The sequence below is a fragment of the Chelon labrosus genome, assembly GCF_963514085.1.
Source record: "Chelon labrosus genome assembly, chromosome: 23".
Taxonomy (NCBI): domain Eukaryota; kingdom Metazoa; phylum Chordata; class Actinopteri; order Mugiliformes; family Mugilidae; genus Chelon; species Chelon labrosus.
The window spans coordinates 17,317,003-17,337,347 of NC_140356.1; the positions used below are offsets into that span (position 1 = coordinate 17,317,003).

At 44.1% G+C, this 20,345-nt stretch overlaps 1 protein-coding gene across 2 annotated transcripts; it reads left to right on the top strand.

Moving 5' to 3' along the window:
- Window positions 1–224: 224 nt before the first annotated feature.
- Window positions 225–16,677, top strand: nup37 (nucleoporin 37). 2 transcript variants are annotated; one of them, XM_084573944.1, is made up of 10 exons: window positions 225–627; window positions 1,464–1,661; window positions 1,740–1,861; window positions 6,432–6,504; window positions 6,738–6,832; window positions 14,266–14,356; window positions 15,755–15,930; window positions 16,011–16,061; window positions 16,286–16,379; window positions 16,473–16,677. In XM_084573944.1, the coding sequence occupies exons 2-10, from the start codon at window positions 1,506–1,508 to the stop codon at window positions 16,584–16,586; spliced, it is 972 nt and encodes a 323-aa protein (XP_084430070.1). In that variant the 5' UTR covers window positions 225–627; window positions 1,464–1,505; the 3' UTR covers window positions 16,587–16,677. The 2 variants fall into 2 exon arrangements, with proteins under 2 accessions (XP_084430070.1, XP_084430071.1); XM_084573945.1 differs by lacking the exon at window positions 225–627 and having other exon boundaries at window positions 1,160–1,661.
- The last annotated feature ends 3,668 nt before the right edge of the window (window positions 16,678–20,345 follow it).

The window sequence follows — 20,345 nt, forward strand, 5'->3', positions numbered from 1 at the left end:
GTACATGTGTGAAATTACACTTCAGGATTTGTTGATTTGCATAATTAAGGTCACTGCAGGAAGTCAGAAATTACTTTACAGGACCAGCAGGCCTGTATGTAAGCCTCAGTGGCAAACCTACTGAATAAATTAGTTTTTTTTAATCCAAAATCGCACCAGTGTATTCACATAAATAATACTCTGCAAAGTTCAAACTAAAAAATAATTACAAAATGTGTAGATTGAACAGTTCAAACCTCTAATATTGCTCCAGTCTCCCGAGGACACACGTCCACAACAACAAACGCTCTGTTTTGAATTTTTAAATGGCGATGACGTTCGCTGCCTTATAGCCAATCACCTCGCAGCAAGATGCAGCGGGCCTATCCGATAAACAAATTATTTTCCGGTACATTTAACATCAAAACCCCACAGCACATCGACAGTTGTAGTTATATACATTCTTAACATTAGTTTTTAATTAGGTGCTGGTTCGTTCTGAATCTGTTTAGACGTTTTTTTCATTTACGTTACTTTAAATCTCCCCCTTGACGTTTTCCACTCAATGGTACATTCCGTGTCGTACCCGGAAGAACATTAAAAACACTTCTAAGGCGCGCAGCATTTGATTCAGCGAATTCATTGACAGTAAGGTGCTAAAGTATATCAGTAATTACGGTATTTTGAATCGAAATGGACTCCCACCACAAAGGGAGAGCCTAGTTCAACGTTAAATGTTAAAACGGGCGAGATAAACTTGTTTGGCTAATTGCTATCTAGCGGTGCTCTCATGTTTGAGTCAGGCAGAACCCACGTTGTAGCTCTGTCCCAGGTGGCATTTGACAGTTATGTGTAGTTTGGAGCTGTGGATGTAACGTTAGCTCACATAACATAACATAAACATTATAGGTAGCTGCTCTTGTATAAAATAACCTCGGATACTAGCGAGTCTATTGTAGCTATTATTCAATTCGGCATCTGTATTTTACTAGAATCTCAATTTCTCTTTGTTTTCGTCCAACAAAATTCAAGTACAACACTTTTTTGTGTATTTGACGTTTGCCGAATTGAGCACTGACAAATTTAGTTAAGTAAAAACTTCCTCAATGTGCCTTACTAAATGTGCGTGTGTTTGTACCTGCAAGGATATGCAAAACATGCAAATATCTGAATGAGGTTTGGTTTAAAGGCTCTCTTCAAGCATCCTGACTAAAAAAAGAAAAGTGTTTGAGTTTGTTTGAGTGTCTGATTTAGCTGTTATGCATTTTGTAGACCATACACAAAGGTAGAGATTTAGTTTAGTAGAGTTTTACATTGTGTGACATATTGCAATATAGTAAAAGTGTGATAAAATAAGCAGCCTTCCTCAGGTCAAGTTCATTACTAATTTTGTGAGCATTGTCAGCTGATGATCAAATAAACTATGTTTCTTCCTAAAACATTTGACTAAGTTGTTGTCTATCCTTATGTTCTTCTTCTTGCAGAAGCCCTGATCCAAAGCTTCCAGCTTTACCAGCTCACACAACATGCAGGAGGACGCTAGCCGCAGTCCCTCATACACAGTCTCGTGTGAGGACTACGTCCATGTGGTGGAGTTCAGTCCCTTCAGCTCTGGTACTCCTTCCTCTCTCCTGGCCTACGGTGGAAACCAGTATGTCGTAGTGGGCACGTGCCTCTTCCAGGTTAGACATGCAGCTCCACGCAGCCTGTTTTTGTTCAGTGTGTTCCTTCTTTTCCTGACGACTAACCTGCTCCCACAGGAGGAGGACGTGGACGTCGAGGGAGTCGAATTCAACGTTCTTCGAGCTTTTCAACACGGGCTGCGCGTCGATGCTCTCGCCTGGAGCCCTGAGTCTCGGCTGGACAGGATACCAACAATCAGGTACTTTTCTCACCTTTCCCCTGGTTATATTATGTGTGATGCCTGGTAGCGAGACGCTACCGTTTTGCTGTAACTTTAAAACACAAGAGAAAAAGCCCCAATAGAAATCATAAAATAGGCCACACAGGGTACATATACCGCGGTGTCAGGCAGGGAGAAAATAACATCCATGTGTAAGAGTCCATTTGGTTTGTTTTTGCTCTAAGATTAACTGCAAGAGCACTTGAGCTGCTCATGTGCTCCTCTGTTGTTGCACAAGGCCAAACATTTTGCTTGGAAGTGTCTTATTAGGGCTGAAAGTTGGCTGTTTAAAGTAGGGAGCCATTTCATTTATAACCTCTGTATATTTTTATTTGTCTCTGGTCCTGGATGCCCTGCTTTTCACTTGGCAGCTAACGTCCAGCCATTGCGGGCTCCCACTAAGAAAAATCTAATTAATCAATGCTTTCCATGTTTTTCATTCAGACGATTCATTCATTAATGAGAAAGTAAAGGTTACGGGATTATCGCTGTGATTCATTATCAGGCTCGAGCGGGGGTTTTATGTCTCGTTGGCTCCCTGGGAATCACGACAATAAATTGTCAAAATGTGTGTTTGCTTTGGCAGATCATAAAGCGTGTGCAGTCTAATTCTGCTGAGCTTTAAAACTGTCACATGAGTTACTACGTGTGCAACTAGAGCCTTAAAGCCCAGACACATCAAGGAAGTACATCAAGGAACTACTGGCAACGTAGGCTGACTGTGACGTTGCCTGTGTCTAGACAGAAAAGTGGCACTTGGACACATTGCACATACCACAGCCAGCAATGGAAGGAAATATCTCTTTATACCAGCAGGTGGCAGTAGTCTGTATTTGTCAATCAAAAGGGGAAACAGGAAGTGCTACTCTTAGGCTACGGTTTATTCGTTGTAGACGGAAATATTTGTGGATTTGAATCGTTCAGATTCAACGACAAACACGACAAATCTTCTAAACAGCTTCTGACCTGGGGTCCGACTAGTGCCAACGATGCGGGACACGCCGCCAAAACTATGGCAACAGAAGCTCACTGACATCGGCGGTGTTCACTGCGTTTCTAAATACGATTTGTTAATTGACTTAATGAATAATTTAATTAATAAAACTGGCCACATTTGATAGAAGTCCATGGTGTGTGTGGTGGGGCGTCTGCAGCTCATGTGCCTCTTATTATACGTGAAGTCATGAGACTCTTGAATAGGATTAGAAGGTGTCAAGGCTTCACTTCCACATGCCCGACGTCCACGTCTGTCAACAGAACAGGATAATTATTCAAAACACTCTCCTCGTGACCAGAACAAGAGGCAGTTGTATAGAAAGCACAGCAGCCACGCTGTGCGAAAGTAGTCATCACCGCCTCGTACTGTCACACTGCAGCTGCCAGGATGTGAGCCAAGTTGTTTCAGGTGGCTCTGGACAGGCGGGAAGTAGCCTAACTGTAGATTGTTAGAAAGCAAGGGTTTCCGCCTAATTGAAGCGGCGGATTGGAAGGTTCCGCGGTCCCTCCGGCAGTGTTTAGGCTTTCTGTAATTGAAAAGGAAAGGCAGCGATAATTCCTGGCCTTCTGCGGTTTACTCCACAGGACCCTCGAGCCAGCTCTGTGACGTGCACACATGTTATTGCGCTGATGACTACCCACTCGGGTTCCATCCCTCCCTTCGGTCTGCACGTAGCAGTGCCTTCCAGGAAAAGTGCAACGTTCTCACGGGCTAACCTCAAGCAGAGGCCCAGACAGAGCGGGAGAGATGAGGGGAGGAGAAGGGGCTCGAGCTGCAGCTCTGCCACTGCAGCAGCACGTAATGAGAACGAGCCTGAAGACTATTGAGACCTCAGACTAACACGGAGCACGCACACTTTTCAGCCTTGGGTGGCATGCTGAACAATAGCATGAACAACAGAACTATACCGATCAGGCATAACATTATGACCGTCTTCCAAATATTGTGCAGGTCTCCTTTGTGCCTCCAAAATAGTTGTGGCTCATCAGAGAATAAACATGGGCCTTCTGAGGGTGTCATGCGGTGTTAGTGGGGGGCCTTTGAGGGGAGGGGCCTCTGTGGATCATCCCACAGATACTTGATCAGTTTGGGATCTAGTGAATTTGGAGGCCAGGTCAACACCTTGTGCTGTTCTTCATGTTTTTTTTTTAGGAATGCACCAAAAATTATCGGCCGAAAATTGCTGCGGTTGTTGCTTGCATCATCACAACATCCTGTTTCGGCCGTGTTGTTTCGGCCGTGTTGTTTCGGCGATACATTTTAGGCCGAAAACGGGCCGAAAGTGCATTTCCCGTTTTTCGTCCGAAAAAATTTTCGGACTTTTATCACCGAAACAACACGTGCAAGCAACAACGGCAGCAATTTTCAGCCAAAAATGGCCCAAAAGTGTGTTTTCGGTTTTCGGCTGAAATTTTTCGGTGCATCCCTATTTTTTTTTTTAGTTATTCCTAAAGCGTTTTTGTGTGTGTGTCTGTGTCAGGCTGCATCCTGCTGGGGATGGCTGCTGCCATCAAGGAGTGTCATTGCTGTGGGGTGGGGGTGCCTGGTCTGGTCTAAGTGGGTGCTACATGTCTAAGTAACATCCACACCAATGAATTCCAGGTCCAAAAGTTTCCCAGCAGAACACTGAACTAGGGCTGCTCGATTTTGGAGAAAATGAGAATCACGATTTTTTTGGTCAAGATTGAAATCACGATTCTTCAAACGATTCTTTTTGAGTTTGAAAATAAAATGCATTTATTCGGCATTTCGGCAAAAAAAACTCACTATAACCCCCCCGTTCAATTTGGGAGAGACCCAGAGGTGAACTGTCCCCCGCGCTCCCCTCCCCTTTCTCACGCACACCTTCTGTGCATGGCACCTTCTCAGCAGCAGGGGCGCCTGCAGCTACAGGGGGCGACAATTTGCCAGTTCCCCACACAGATATGACAGATAATAGAAAACCATGTAGCGGCGCAGATGTATTTGTTTATTTTTTTTTTTTCCAAGTGCTCGTGCCGCCCCCCTGTCATGAAAAAATGCCGCCCGGTTCGCCCGTGCCTAAAACCACAACTGGGCGCAGATATCACACTGTTGCACATTTTGCACATTATGTGGCCCTGTGCTTCGTCGGATTCTTCGAATCCGAAGTGTTGCCATACAAGAACTTGTTTTACCCTTTTTATCGACCAAACGGGACCATCCTCCCTCTGCCATCTCGCTCGCGCTGCTTTCTGAATAAGTGTTGAGTGTTGCAGGTCACCACGCGCACACACACACACAGAGCTCGTGGTGCCGCGTTGAATGCTCTGGGGGAGCGACTGAATTGCGCATGCGCGTCTCTTTCATTAAAACCTCACAGACAACGGAAAATGGCAAAAGAATCGTTCCAACTCGATTTTATTAATTTGGAGATCGTTTGAGTCAAGAATCGAAATCGTGATCAAAATTCGATTAATTGCACAGCCCTACACTGAACTGTCACAAGATGCTCAATGTTTTCCTGTTGCAGCTGATAACTTCAGTGAAATGTTTGATGAACTTGATGTTCGAAGCTTTTTTTCATGTACTCAGCTGCACCAGGAGGATGCAAATGCTAGCTTAGTTAAGTCCCTTTCTGGTTTTCCAACCATTTACACGACTATGTTTGGTAGTACTAGCATTCTTTACGCTCACGCTTCACCAAAAAACATATAATTGGTGTTTAAAGGCTCATTTTTAACCCTTTTCCATCTGTAATGCTAAGCTAAGCTAACTGGCTCCACGTTCTCACGTAACGCTGCAAGAACACGACAACTTTACAGCTAATTTGACTTTATTTTGTAATAAACCAAGTCTCTATGGAGCTGAAATGAGAGCAGAAGACAGGATGAGTTATTGTCTCTCTCATCTGTCACAAAGAATTCTTTGAAACAATTTATTGGCACTGAAATCCGGTGGAGTTTCCCTTTCATATCAAACGACAAAGGCAAGAGGAACCAGAACATGTTCCATGCTTTGCAACAAACATTAATTTGTATGGTGATAGGGCCCATCCTAAAATAATCTAATCTGCTGTAGCAGTAAAACCCTGAAGCATGTTCCGGGTGTTTGTAGTGACACCATGCCAAATCCGTCTGTGCCTGCGACTGAAAATGTGTGAACCGCTGTCTGTTTATTCTAGTGATATGTGTGTGTTTTTCTTGTCATAAGTGAGTTAGTGTAATTGTGTGAATAATTGCAGGCGCTGGTGTATACCGGGGCTGATTAGAGGGGAAAGTCCTCTGCCTGGCCCTGCGCAGGTTTTTCGAACAGAGACCTGCGTAAATGGCGTGAGGATTCTTGTTTTTCTCCGTGTTTATCTTAGCTTGCAATTAGAATCTCCCTGGCAGCGCTTCTACTGATCCCCGTCCAAGTTTCTACCACACACACTGACACCCTCCTCCAGAGGTGTCAGTCTAGGCAGCTGCAGGCATGTACGCAGAAAGAGATGTCGTCTGTCATTGGGTCCGCGCAGTCTGACTCTGTTTTGATGTTCTGCCTTTGTTTATTTTCATATTCTCTCGTTCTTTTCCTCTTCCTCTCCCTTTGCAGATTGTGCACCGCTGCAGCTGACAGAAAGCTACGCTTGCTGACTTCTGATCTTCAGGATAGGCATGAAGTCAAGGTAGTGCAACATCTGGAGCACATTGGCCAGAGCTGCTCTTGTCATTTGGCATCAGCTTTCTCTACTTAGCGCTGACTTTTGGTACTTAGCGATACAGGAAATGTAGCCGCACACACAGAAAGCAAAGCTGCAGCCGGTGTACAGTAGTAAAGCAACGTTTGCAGCGAAACATTCCTTTAACACTTTATTGTTTGTGTTATTTTTACATATTGTTTTTCCACCCTGTTTCCTAGGTGATGGAGGGCCACACCAGCTACATTAACCATTTGGTGTTTGAGCCCACAGAGGGGAAACAAATTGCTTCCGTCAGTGATGACCACACTTGCAGGTCCAAGTCATTTTATTTCCATATGTGTGTGTGTGCATGTGTGTGTGTTCCCAGCTTCTGATTTTCAGTTCTGTTCTCTGTTAATGGTGCAGAAAGTCCTGACAGTGTTTCCACAGTGAAACATGACGCTAAGCACAACATGCTCCAGTGTGACTGTGCGTAAGCACAGAGCTGCTTTGTAGCTTTTCTAGTTAATTGGTTAAATATGGAAATCCAATTAGCTCCAGAAAGATTTTCCTCTCTAAGGGGGGCATGTGACAAGGTCCCCAAATTTTCCTTTTCAATTAAGGCTAGAAGAGGGAAAAAGTGTGTCAGTAGCGGGGGTCAAAGCGGGGGCAGCCCCTGGTTCTCCTGCAACACGCAACTCTCTGCTTTACTTTCTATTTCAGCCATTTAACTGTTTAGTTCTTTCACTCGTTTAGTCACATGCATTCAGCTAGCTCCCATTAATGCTTTAACTGTTTATATGTTACTGTTGTTGTGACCTTTTACATTGGATTCAGCTTTACTGTCCATCATAGTTCAGGTACATACACAACAAAATGCATGGTTTTTGACAGTTGACATCGAACCAAATGTGCAGACAGCAGCGGGTGCAAAATTAAATCAATGATAATAACGATAAAATTAATTTTTAGTGTTTATATTATTTGTCTACTTGATATTTCTTTACAACTGGTGTGATATCATAAGGTTATGGTGTCACATGGTTGTGATGTCATACGGTTGTGATGTCTTAAACATCTCACACAGCTCTCTGCAGAACTGGAGTCAGAGAAAGAAGACAACAAGACTCTCTGGAGCCATGTTGAATATTTGACCCAAGTGTTTAGAGGAGCAAACACTGAGAATCCAACTGCAACAACGACTGGATGTGAAAAAACAACAAGAAGCCCTAGTCTGATGGAGGAGCTTAATTTCCAGCTCCAAAGTGCACAGGAGGACAGTTTCTTCCAGAAGCAAAGCTCTCTACAAACCTGGAGTCAGAGGAGAAGGAAAACAAGACTCCCTGGAAGCAAGTAGAACATTTAACCATTGAGGTCCAAAGAGGCGTAACCTGCGCAAAAGAGCAGGACAGTTTGTTACGCATAGAGAGAGCCAAGTGTTTACAGGTGCAAACACTGAGGATCAAACAGCTGGAACAGAGAAAACAGGAGTTGACTCATGAGAAAAGTCAAGATCAGCTGCTCACGAGTCAGGACGATGAAACGAGGGCTGAGCTCGAGAGAATAAAAGTTTCATACCAAGAGATCCACCACAGGTATGAAACTGAACTGTGGGAAGTGAAGCAGAAGAATTGCCGTCATTCAGCAGCAAGCTCGGTCTCATTTTGAAAGTGAAACAGAGCACCAGATGCTGAATGCTGAGCAGAACGTCATCCAGGAGGACTTGGAGCAGGAGACTGACCTCCTTCAAGGAGCTTCTCAGAGGGACAGATGTCCTCCTGTGAACACTCACAGGACTTGACCCTACAACTCCCAGGACAGAGCTCAGGAAACTCTAGAGAAGAGGAGAAGGAGGAGGAGGTTGTAGTAGTAGTAGTAGAAGAAGAAGAAGAGGAAGAAGAGGTGGAGGTGGTGTAGGAATCCATTTCACAGACACCTGAAGTCATGGATGAGATCCAAGTTTCAGAGGAGAGGGCTCCAAAGCACAAGACCTGCTTTTCCGTCTGGACTCGTTCCCTCTGGAAACGAGCAAGACCAAAGAAGAAGAAGAAAGGACATTGACGGAACATCTTCAACAAAACACTGAGAAAGAACAGTTCTACCTGCAAAGTTAATGATAATAATTAATTTGATTTGGGAAACTTCCTAAATCTGTCAGGGCAGCAAACTCATTCCCTGACGTCTTACTTAAAATGATCTATTGTTGTTTTAATTAAGAGGCTAGATAATGATTTATCCATAATTCTGTGTGCAACCATGGCCTGCAGCTCCTCATCCAACAGCTCACTGTGGCTGCTCCTTCTTTCTAAATTCAAGACTGCCCTTTTTAACTATACAAGTAGAAACCAAAACATTCAGGAAAAAAGTTCTACCTGCATAGTTAATAGAAAAATGAGGAGCAGTTTACCTGGCTGACAAGTTGGAGATGGGCTGCCTGCAGCTCCTCATCCAACAGCTCACTGTGGCTTTAGCTATGCAAACAAATTGAATTCAAAAAGTACTCCTGTAATTGTCTTAATTTCTTCAAATGTCTAACCAGTCTAACCCTAAACCATCTAACCAAAGGTCGAGATGCTGTTTAAAATGAAATTAAACAGTTTCATAGAATAATTGCAGTTACTTCGGCTTCTTAACTAAACCTATAATTCGCAAATTTTGCAGCCGTAGTGAAGACACCACACAGGACGACTGATTTAAATCACGATCATTTAAATAAGACAACTTTTCACAGATTTCTTTCTCATCTTGGCTTGTTAAAATTTCTTTAATGAGATTCTGAATCACATTGCAAACCTAAAAATCACATTTAATTAAAATATGAACCCTAGTATTTGCAATATTTATTTTTTTGAGGATTTCTCACAATTTCCCGAACTTTTTTTTTTTCAAATAGTTCAAACTAACGACATTAAACCTGTAGCCTAATCATAAACGCTATAAGCATCTTCAGGTCTTTTGCATTTGTCATTACAAAACACTTTGACAGTCGTGATGATCGTCCTGTTCAACCACAACTGAGATCCGAGTAGAACAAGTCTCCTCTGCTCCCATCCCCTCTCCTCCTCCCCCCCTCCTCCCCTCCTCCCCTCCCTCCGCTGACCAGCCAGAGAAAACAGGAGTGCGCTCCATCTGCTGAAAGATTTAAATTCTGTCATGTTGAGAAAATATGGGACGCGGGAGGAAGACAGAGGCGGAACAGGGGATAGATCAAGTTAACAGGAGTGGACCTTCCAGTCAGCCCACACAAACTGGGCCTTGACATAAGAGGAGGAAAGTGGTCCTGCAGAAAGGGAGGGAGGTTTATGTCTGCATGTACAGGCTCATGACCTCTCCGCCGCTCTTGTTAGGTTTGGCAGGAGCCCTTCTACTATAAGTTTGCTTAGTTTGGTCATCGCTGTCCCCTGCAGTTGTGGGACCCCCGTCTGTTGCCAGCATTGCAACCTGACGCTGCAGTATCTAGGCGGGGAACCACTTCCTCGGGGGAGTTCGTTTCATGTACTCTAAACAGCTCGCAGTGTAGATGGAGTAGGGTGGAGTTTGTGGGGAAATGTGCCACCTAGAGATCAGAGGGGCGCACTGCAGCGTCTTGAGAGGGATTTGGGGTTGACTGAGTTCGCTTCTGAACTCGGGATAACGCACACCTGCTGCTTATGCATTATGTATATGGTTTAAACCATGTTGTCCTGTTCTTAGTGATAATCCATTTGTTCTTCTCAGTTGCTTACGTTGTGTGAGCGAAACAAAGTACAGCAGCATGATATCATCGTCCATGCTTTCAGCCCGTCGTCTGTTTGAGTGGTTCTGGGCTGATGTACCTCGACAGCCCTGTCAGATTAACTCAAGGGTCCTCCATGTTCTGAATGGATTATAAACTGCACCTTAATAAACACTTTCTACGATACGGACAGTTTCATTTGTGCATGTTTAGTAATAATCAGTGCGCAATCAGGGCCAACCAATTAAATGTACCATTTAGCTAAATTGGCACTTCAAACTGCAGTTTTCAACCTTTTGTCCTTCGAAATATGAATCCATATCCATTATTATTATCCATGAATTTTGGCTTCATCCATTGCTTGTGCTCGTCTGTTTACGTTAACCCATACTTTTTTGGTGCCATACTTTTAGTTTGATCTGAAAAGAAAGCTGATGCAACAGCAACTGGACTTGTTTGGGTTTTGTTAAAGACGTTTCACCACTCATCCAAGTGGCGTCTCGAGTTCTAAAACCATTATCCTCTCTTTCCACCATTAGTAGTTCTCCACCGACCAGACTAAAGGCAAGAATTGGGGGTAAAACATTTTGGGGACAGAGGTTAAGACTGTGTTGTAGGAGGCTGTCCGTCTGTCCAGGTTAAAACTTCATTTACGACTTTAGTCTGTAGAGTTTTTGGCCATTAATGGGTTGTTAGAGAACCATTAATCGTGAAAAATGAACATACCACATAGGTTAATCTGAACCCTCGAATTGCAGGTGAGTATTGGGTTGTTAGCAGACCCTACTCATGTGAGTTTCAAGTGGGCACCACCTACAGATATTCCTAATGAATACCTAAACTCTCTTACTAGTCATTTAGAACTAAAGAAACCACTTGGATTAATGGTAAAACATATTCAAACAAGTGCAGTTGTCTTGTCTTTTTAGACAAATCCAACCTGGATAAACGAGAATCTTCACGAACGCTACTGGTTGTCTATTTACTTTTAATTTGACTTTGTGTCCATTAGTTTTTGGCACCGACCAGACTAAAGGCAAGAATTGGGGGTAAAACATTTTGGGGACAGAGGTTAAGGCCTTGTTGTAGGAGGCTGTCCGTCTGTCCAGGTTAAAACTTTATTTATGACTTGAGTCTGTAGAGTTTTTGGCCATTTATGGGTTATAAGAGAACCATTAATCGTGAAAAATGAACATACCACATAGGTTAATCTGAATCCTCGAATTGGAGGTGAGTATTGGGTTGTTAGCAGACCCTACTCATCTACAGATATGCCTAATGAACACCCAAACTCCCTCAGTCATTTAGAACTAAAGAAAGCACTTGGATTAATGGTAAAAAATATTCAAACAAGTGCAGTTGTCTGTCTTACCTTGTCTTTTTAGACAAATCACAACCTGGACAGCTGAGAATCTTCACAAACGCTACTAGTTGTCTATTTACTTTTAATTTGACTTTGTGTCCATTAGCTTCAGCCTCTCTGCATGCTAACCAGGAACTTTTTTCAAGGGAACTAAATGGTTCCTATGAACCGCTGGTTGTCTACGTTTCCACTGCAGCCTAAAGAATCGTGAATGTTAGGCTTGACCTATCCGAAACATTCATTGCAGCAAACTCAAGTTTCTGTACTTTTGATAAGTACTACCCCCCCTTGACCAGGGGCCTTTAGGGATTAAGATAAATTCCCGGAACTTAATTTAGACCCTAGTTCCTGCGGTGGAAAGGCGCAAATGCACTCCAAAGGTTCCTTGCGCCTGGGGAAAGTTCCTGCGGTGGAAACGAGGCTTAGTTTTTACATGCTCTGAATCATAATGTGGAGATGATGTTTTATAGCTGACTCAGAGCTCAAATGGTTTCAGTAACTCTCTCAACAGTATGTGATTTTTAAAGATAATGTTAGTGTTTCGAATCTAAATGAAATCTTGAGTAGGTCCAGTTAGGGTAGATGCTGATGCAGACAGGATGACCCCGCGAGGCACTGGGATTGGATTATATTGTTCGACTCTTCCAGTTCTCTCCTTCCAGAGAGTCACCTTCGATTATTTACTCTGCTCTCTACAATAAATCAGATCACACAGTGCTCGCGGCATTTCCCGTTTCCTCCACTTATTGAAAACACTGAGAAACCGTAACACTTTGGCCTCACTTAGATAACACAATACTGGACTTCAGATGTCCTTTTCAACTCTGTTGTACATGGAAGCAGAGTGTTATTGCTTGATGTAGTGTCAAGCAATTACTCTGTGTTTTATTAGAGGTGGTCATGCATGTTTTCACATCTCATGTCTTTCACCTCATTCGACAAAGGTTATGTTTTTTCGTGGAGCCGGTGCTCTCTGTTTGAAGGGCAAAGTGGTTGACCACAGTTTGGCTGTTGGTGGTGTAGCATGCAAGTGAGCTCTGCTTGGCTAGGGGACGGAAAGAATAGGGTTTAGTTGTTGTTTTCCTGATGTGGTCTGGGGGTTTTCTCCTTTTTTCCCCCTTCTCAGCCTCACTCATGCTCCGCAATGAAGGCTCTGGCTTATTCTGCACATGGGCAAGGAAAAGAAGCTAGAGTTTTGACAGGACTCTGTCCTGCTGCAGGGGATACGAGGCAGGGAAAGTTGAGTGTTTACTGAGGTCTTCATCTGAGACGGGGCATATCCACCCCTACACCACACCACTGAGGACATCAATCTCTCCAACAACACACTTGACATTTAGATGGTCTTTGGAGGTACTTTTTGGGCTTTATTACATGATGTCTTCTGCATGACCTCATCAATCAGCGCCTTCCCATGCTTCACAAGCGTTTGTTTTATATTCCCAGAAACACTTGCAGCCCCCATCTCCACCTTTTCTTCTAGTTCAGGGATCGTTCAGATGTGGTAAACCAGAGATCCACGTCTCACGAACCGCAGCTCCCTCCGTCCAAGTGATTCATTACATCCGTGGTGTTTCTCAGCTGCTTTTGCTATCATACGTCCTATTTAGCTGTTGGAGCTACCATCATTTTGATCAAGATTGGTCATAATCCCCTACGTGCTTGGCTTTAAGACCCATCTGTTTCACTTGCGTAAAGAATGATGCCGTTCAACTTCTCTCCGCCGATCTTTCTCAGTCCGCAGAAAATGAATGGCAGCGGGCCGCCCACAGCGAAACATTTGCTGTAATGCGAGTGGAGCGTGACGTAGACTCGGGCGAGGGTCCTGTCCTCCCCCCAGTGTTCCCCTGCTATCATTAGCTCCATGTAATGCGAGGCTGGCGTTTTCAATGTAAGAGGAGTCCAGCAAAAGTTGGTCTGCCTTCACAGCTGAGGGCCGAAATCTGAGAAAAGAACTCATTTTCCCTGAAAAATCGTGAGGACCCTGTATCTGACTTGCTCACGAATTTGCGGGAGTTGGATAACTTGGGAGCAAACATGAACTTGGATGAAAACATGTCATCAATCAGTGTGTGCCTCAAAGGCCAGTTTTGTACTGAGCTGCAAATGTAGTGAAAACTAGCTTGAAGATTTGTAGGAAAAATACCACAACTCAAAACCTTCTTCAAGGAATATGTTGAAATATGTGAGTGAGGGGCCTTGTGGCATTCAACCTGCTGGGTTCGAGGCTTTTGTGTGTCATGTTTGCGCTTGAACTACACCTGGAAAAAATCCCTTGGGAGTTGAGTTCTGTCAGATGTTATGTAAGCTATCCAAGAGTAGTTCAAAATCCTTTGCTATTTTTAGCAGTGCACTCTAAAACCCCATCTTTGTTGTTAATTAAGAGGTTGTGGATTTTGTTTTGGGATTATAGGCCAAGAGTGGTTCACATATCAAGCTGAATCAAGCTGTAACATTACTAATTGGAACTGATTAAAGTCTGGTGGTTTTCTTTCTTTTTTTTTTTTTTTTTTTTTACCTCCTTCACAATAATGAGGCAACTACATGGGTTTGTGCAATTAATTCTCACAGCACTTGAAAAAACAGCGTTTGTTCCAATACACTAAAACCAAAGTATCCCAGACAAGGGTGGTATATTTTATTGGTGTTCATGTTAATCCTCATTGTTGTTTTGAATTCATGTCTGCAGGGTGTGGGACCTGGATGGAAATGAAAGCACTACTCTCAGACTTCGCTCTCCTGGCATCAGCGTTTGCTGGCACCCAGAGGAAGTCTTTAAGGTAAGGGTGGGATGTTTTAGATATAGGCTCTTATTCTGGGGTCCGACTGGTGAAGCGTAACTGCTGTATTCCGGGTCAGGTGTGAGATAAGTTGAACTGTAAAATCAGAAATAACCATGCATGCTAAAGGTCACGGCCGACTTTTGGATTCTCCTCCCTTATCGGAGATATCTTGATTGTTGTCAAACATGCAATATTCTCATGAGTGGTCCAAGCATGGAAAAAGTGTTCAAAGCTCTTCCAAAAGTAGAGTATAAAGCCTACTATTATAGAAAGGTTTGCGAAGAGCTTGAGAGAGGACGATCAGTACAATTACACGATGCGATAGATTCTAGTCCTTACAATGTGTTCACGCTGCGAGCGACAAAGGATACCAAGCATAGGCAGATACAGTTTTGTTGAGTCGCAGTTGTGTTTGCTCAAGTAGTCATTGACGTTGTTGGGTTTCGTTATCTGTTTAAAAATTAACCGGCGAAATACATATGCTTGGTTAACGTGTCACTGCCTCATTTTTAGTTGCAAAAACAGCAGTTCCTCAAATGACCACTTGAGGCAGGTACTAAATGAGGGTCGGTCATCATAGCTAAGGGTAAATCTTTAATATAAACTAAATTAGATTAGGGCTTTAAAGGGGAATTACCGTTTTTTAAAGCCTGGACCTTATTTCTGGCATAAAATACGTTTGTTTACTCACCCATATAACTTTGGTGTCATCTGGAGTCGTTCGGACGATATTTAGATCCACGTATATCCATATAGTGGGAGTGACTGGGGCACCGAAACGTATGCTAGCGTATCATAACAAAATATTGGTGAAATGAAGGAGTTTCGCGGCATTATTTAGAGGCTGCGTTGGTTATATGGGTGAGTAAACAATCGGATTTTATGCCAGAAATAAGGTCCATGTTGTAAAAAAACTGTAATTCCCCTTTAAGTTATTTGGTGGGCGTGGCTTCTTTGAGTGACAGGTGGGTGCCCTCACAGGTGGCTAGTCGTCTACCTTGGGTCAGCTCCACTCACTTTCTTTACCATTTTTGAATTAGCTGAGAGTTACGTGGCGTCAGGCGCTGCCAAGATGGCGGCGTCCGGATTCACTGTGTTGAGCATCAAAACCGCTCTTGAGCATCAAAACCGCTCTTGAGCAAAACTAACGGTGAAGCAGGGTTTTCACATCTTTACATTGAGCCTAAGATCATTAAAAGTGAAATTTCATGATGCTCAATACCAGATTTATATACAAGATACTGGTACATTAGCCTAAACAAGCTAACATTAACCTTTGGGAACTCAGGCGCCAAATATCCTTACACACAAGTCTCGGTGGACCTTTGTCGTCACGTACAGTCGCCATGTTCAAGGCTGAATAAACATGATATCCTTTTGTTGTGTCGTCTCCAGTTAATGGTTGCAGAGAAGAAGGGTACAATTCGCTTTTACGACCTGGTCACCCAGCAGGCCATCCTGTCGCTGGACTGCGGGCCGCTCATGTCGGCCGACTGGTGCCTCACCAACACGATTAAAGTCGGCGCCGTGGCGGGCAACGACTGGCTCATCTGGGATATAACTCGCTCCAGGTGAGGGAGTGTTTGCCACGGATTCTACTTTTTAGTTTGTGATGTTTCTAAATCATGTTTTTTTTTTTTTTGTCTTGCAGCTACCCACAAGAGAAAAGACCAGCACACATAGATAAAGCACGACTGTTCAAGTAAGGCTTTTGGCGTTTGCACAGAAAAAACACCGCAAAGTACAAGATGAAAGTTTTTAATGTTCAAAATAAACGCCGGTCCATTTCAGTTAACTTTTATTTTATTTTTCAGACGATTAATTTGTTTAAAAATGGCAGAAATACAGAACAAAGACATTAAAGTTAACAATTTTCAGACTGTTATCATGTAATGACACTCAGAGGGGCACTGTTCTTTTCCTCAGGTGGTCCCGAGCCAACGAAAACCTCTTCGCCACAACTGGATGTCCCGGAAAGATCAGTAGTCAGTTACTCATCCACCATCTTGGCCACCCGCAGGTCAGTGTGTGCCTTTCGCGGTCCAGATTATTATCTTTTTATCGTTCCTGTACAGCTCCAGGCTCATGTCACGCATGCCTCATGTCGTTACAGCCCGTGTTGATCGGATCGGCCACAGTCGGGTCGGGGCTCAGCTGGCACCGGACTCTCCCGCTCTGTGTGGTTGGCGGTGACAGGAAACTTTGCTTTTGGGTGACTGAAATGTAACCCATGTGTGCAGCACTTTCCCCTGGCGGCTAACTAGATCCTCTTTCTGTCTTAGTGAATGTTCAATAAAATATTTTTTTTTCTTTTCCGAGTATTTGTATGGAATTTGATGGAAATTGGCTGCGTGCTTGAGCTTTGTTCTTCTTATTTCTGACTACCCCTTCAGGTCATCTGCAGATAAACAGCAGGCTGGTCTGGTCTCTGCGAAGAGCTTGTTTTTCTTCTGAGTTACATCAGTTGTCTGTTATGTCCTGCCAAGGGGAGCTGTAGTTCAAAGGAATGCGTCGAGGCATCGGTGCCAACTCTCCACTTCACCAGTCAACGTGATCATCGCACTACAGGTGTTTTCTCTCCCTCTCTGGTTCTCAGTTTTCTTACTATGCATGACAGGCTCTGAATAATATCAAGAGAATATCTTTGGATGGGCCGTTCCATCTGCTGTGGTGTGGAGAAAATCCACAGGAGGGTTAGGATGAGGAAAAACTAGGAGGTCTGGCCGCGCTCCAGCTGTTGGACAAACCCCGGGGGGAGGGAGCGGGGGCTTTTAAGAAGTGTAATCATACGAACAGCTTTGGGAAGCTATGGAAGCACGAGGCCATTTCAGGTCATCCCCAGCTCCGTGGCATGCAAACTGAGCGGCTAGCGAGGATGCAGGGAGGGGGTGAAAAAGGAAGAGATGCGCATCACCTTACCTTGGTGAATGATTATCGGCGCTGCACAGACCAAACGGCGAAGACGAGGGATTATTTGGCAGCTACTCGAAGTGCCCTCCGGTAAAACAAGGACTCATTGTAGTGTCCCAGGAATACCATGTGTGAGAAACCACCATCTCACTTTTCAAAGCAGTCACATGCCCGCTAAGCTGCAAGCGGGTATTCGTTTAATTAACTTGATCATGAATCATTTGAGGTGACAGCTGATCACTTGTTTCCACAGATGTACTTACTTAATCTTCGGGGGTGCAGCGTTGGACCAGCGTGCAGGAGACTTTATTAATGTATATGTCAGCTGAAACACTAGGCCGTATTGTGTGCCCCACGTCTCCGTACGACAGAGCCGAGTGAGGAGAAGGCCGTGGAGAGCGCCACTCTTTCAAACCAGTTCATCAGCCTTGTATGTTTCTTGGACTGGACAAGTTGACCGCCATCCACAAAGCATAACATGCTACTGCTCTCCTGGTCCACAACTTTTGTTTGAACAAGTCCAATGTGGTCGCTGCTCTCCAAGTTTGCTGTGCTTTAGGTGCAAGTGGTGTCGGAGCAGCTGTGTCGAACACGGAGACGTCAATGTCAGAGCGAGAGGCTGCCATTTTTTTCATCTGCGAATGTTTTCCAAAGGGCATGAAAACAGCTATAGAAGGGACTGGAATCACTAGCTGAGCCACTTTTCCTCAGAAACATGAGTCATGACTCTCTGGCTTTTTATGAATCCGGCGACTCAAGGACACCATCTCATGGCTGACTAGCAGAACAGCATCAATTCCATCTTGTTTGTGAACTGGTTTCTCCAACATGTGATCCATCTTGGAGATCGTACAATCACTCCCCGTTCCTGGAAGCACGTCCTCAAATGTCACGGCCCGGGGGCCCTCCATCTCACCTTTTGATGTAACCTGAATGAAGCTATTGTGCCTCGCAAACAAGTTTGATCTCCGTTAGCGTTAGTGTGTGCGGACTAATAACAAACTGTGAAATGGATGAAAGCGAGATCAGACCGCCTCGAAATCCTCCACCAACTTTCTCCTAATCTCCCCCTCAGATAATTCTTCCGCGGCCCTGCCAACTTTAAGCCCGGGTTTAACGAAGAGGGAGCAAATAAAAATAATGAGGCGCATGATATGAGGGGAAACAAAGAGAGAGATTAGAGCTCTTTGAGGCCTGTGTTTGATTTAATCTCACGGCTGGTTTGTTTGCGATGCTTTCCCAGAATGAAGCAATTATGTTGATCTTGAGACGTACAAGAGAGTTGGTTTAAAAAAAAAAAAAAGAGAGAGAGAAAGGCTCCATCACTGTTTTTTTGGTGGAGTTTGGTGATCGTAAACTGTCTTTGCAGCCAATATGGCATCTTTCCACTGACTATAAAGTTCTTCCTACTGCCTAAGTTGTAAACAAGCACCCTTTATACAATTATATTTCTTTCTGAGAGTTTTGAGAGATGAGAAGAAGCCTTGAGGTGGAATCAAGATGGATTTAGCCCTGATACCTCGTCTGCTTTGGGTCCTCTTTAGCCTGGACACGTCCAGTTAGCTCAGCTTGTGTGCTTTGAGAAGCCACCACCTTGCTTTATCTCAATGATGAAGGTTATTTTCCCCTTATTTCCCTGAAGGTTTTTCTCAAATGGCAACTTTCAGGGCTTAAAATGAAGCTAACGTGCAATTGCCAAAAACTGCAGTTCCTCTAATGACCACTTGAGGCTGACTCCAAACGTGAGTCGACTCCATAGATGCCGCGTTTCTGCTTCCTCCGACTGGCCACGCTAATTCCGGGGATATGGGTGGTGCCATCTTGGATCCAGAGTCTCGCTGCCGATGACCCACCACTCTTCCGCTAGGGTCACTTGCATTTGCGTATTGTGACGTATGGCTCCACCTCCACCAGTTACAAAGAAATGTCGGAACACTCTAGCGCTACTATGGGACAGCTTTGCAGAGAGGTCGTCAATGGCAACTGTCAATCATCATGATGTCACATCCTGTTTTTGTAGCATCAAATATCTTACTAAAACAAAATGGACACTGGAACATACCTGGCTTATGGCCTATACTTCAGCCAGCCACCAGGGGGAGCGCCACACATTTTAGCTTCATTTTTGAGGAGCTGTCATGGAGTCCACTTCTTTTACAGTTGTCTGGGTTTTTGCAACTTCTTCAAATTCTTGGGGTGAATAATTTAAGCTAACACCAAAGTGCCAAAAACTGCAGTTCCTCTAATGACCACTTGAGGCTGGCTCCAAAAGCGAGTCAATCCTCATAGACCTTCATGTTAAAATGTCCAACAGCCTGGTAGAAAAATAAACAGTTGTGGACTTTATGGAATTTAATATAAACTGTACAAGGGTGATTTTTTTTATATAACCCACCAGTTTAAATTATGTCAGAGTTTAAAGTTATGTATAATTAAAGACGTAGCCTAGCGATGTCTTCACAGATACCTAAGCAGCCATAGCTCCACTCATGCTCCACCTTTTTGCCCATTGTTGAATTAACTGGGGAGTCAAGATGGCGGCGACCGGAGACACCACATTGAGCTCCAAACCCTTGACCCGTGATGGTTTTCCAGTGTTGTGAAGATGCCACATAACCCCGTCAGGGGTCCATTGTGAAGCACCTCACCCTTTATCATCGTCCGCATACAGAACCACTCGATAGTCATTTTGTTTTAATCTTCCAGATGTTGTGGTTACATCCAGGGCTTTAACCAATCTTGGCGTGAAGTCGTTTGTCAAGAAATCGCTTCAACACCTACACCGGAGCCAGGACTTGTCAGTTTAACCTTTCTCTTTCTTAAACTTGGACAAAAAGGAACAATCATTCAGCTTTAGAGGCGTTGGCAGCCAATCTTTCTTAAACTCTGAGCAGAGCCAGGTCAGCCGTTTTCTTCTCCCGACTTCACGCACGTGCATAAACTCTTCTTTCGTGGTTTCTTGCCGCTCTTACTACGCGTTGGTAAATGACTGGTTATCAGGCCTCAGATGTTCAGATTCACCTCTCGGGGTATGTTGAGGACAAAGTGAACCCAGTGACCCTGCTTCCAACCGAGC

Bases quoted from the DNA above. Each gene is read 5' to 3' on its own strand.
- nup37 (XM_084573944.1), top strand. From the start codon at position 1,506: ATGCAGGAGGACGCTAGCCGCAGTCCCTCATACACAGTCTCGTGTGAG. The intron at 14,357-15,754 runs GTAAGGGTGGGA...TGTCGTCTCCAG, and splicing joins ACCCAGAGGAAGTCTTTAAG to TTAATGGTTGCAGAGAAGAA. The intron at 15,931-16,010 runs GTGAGGGAGTGT...TTTGTCTTGCAG, and splicing joins TGGGATATAACTCGCTCCAG to CTACCCACAAGAGAAAAGAC.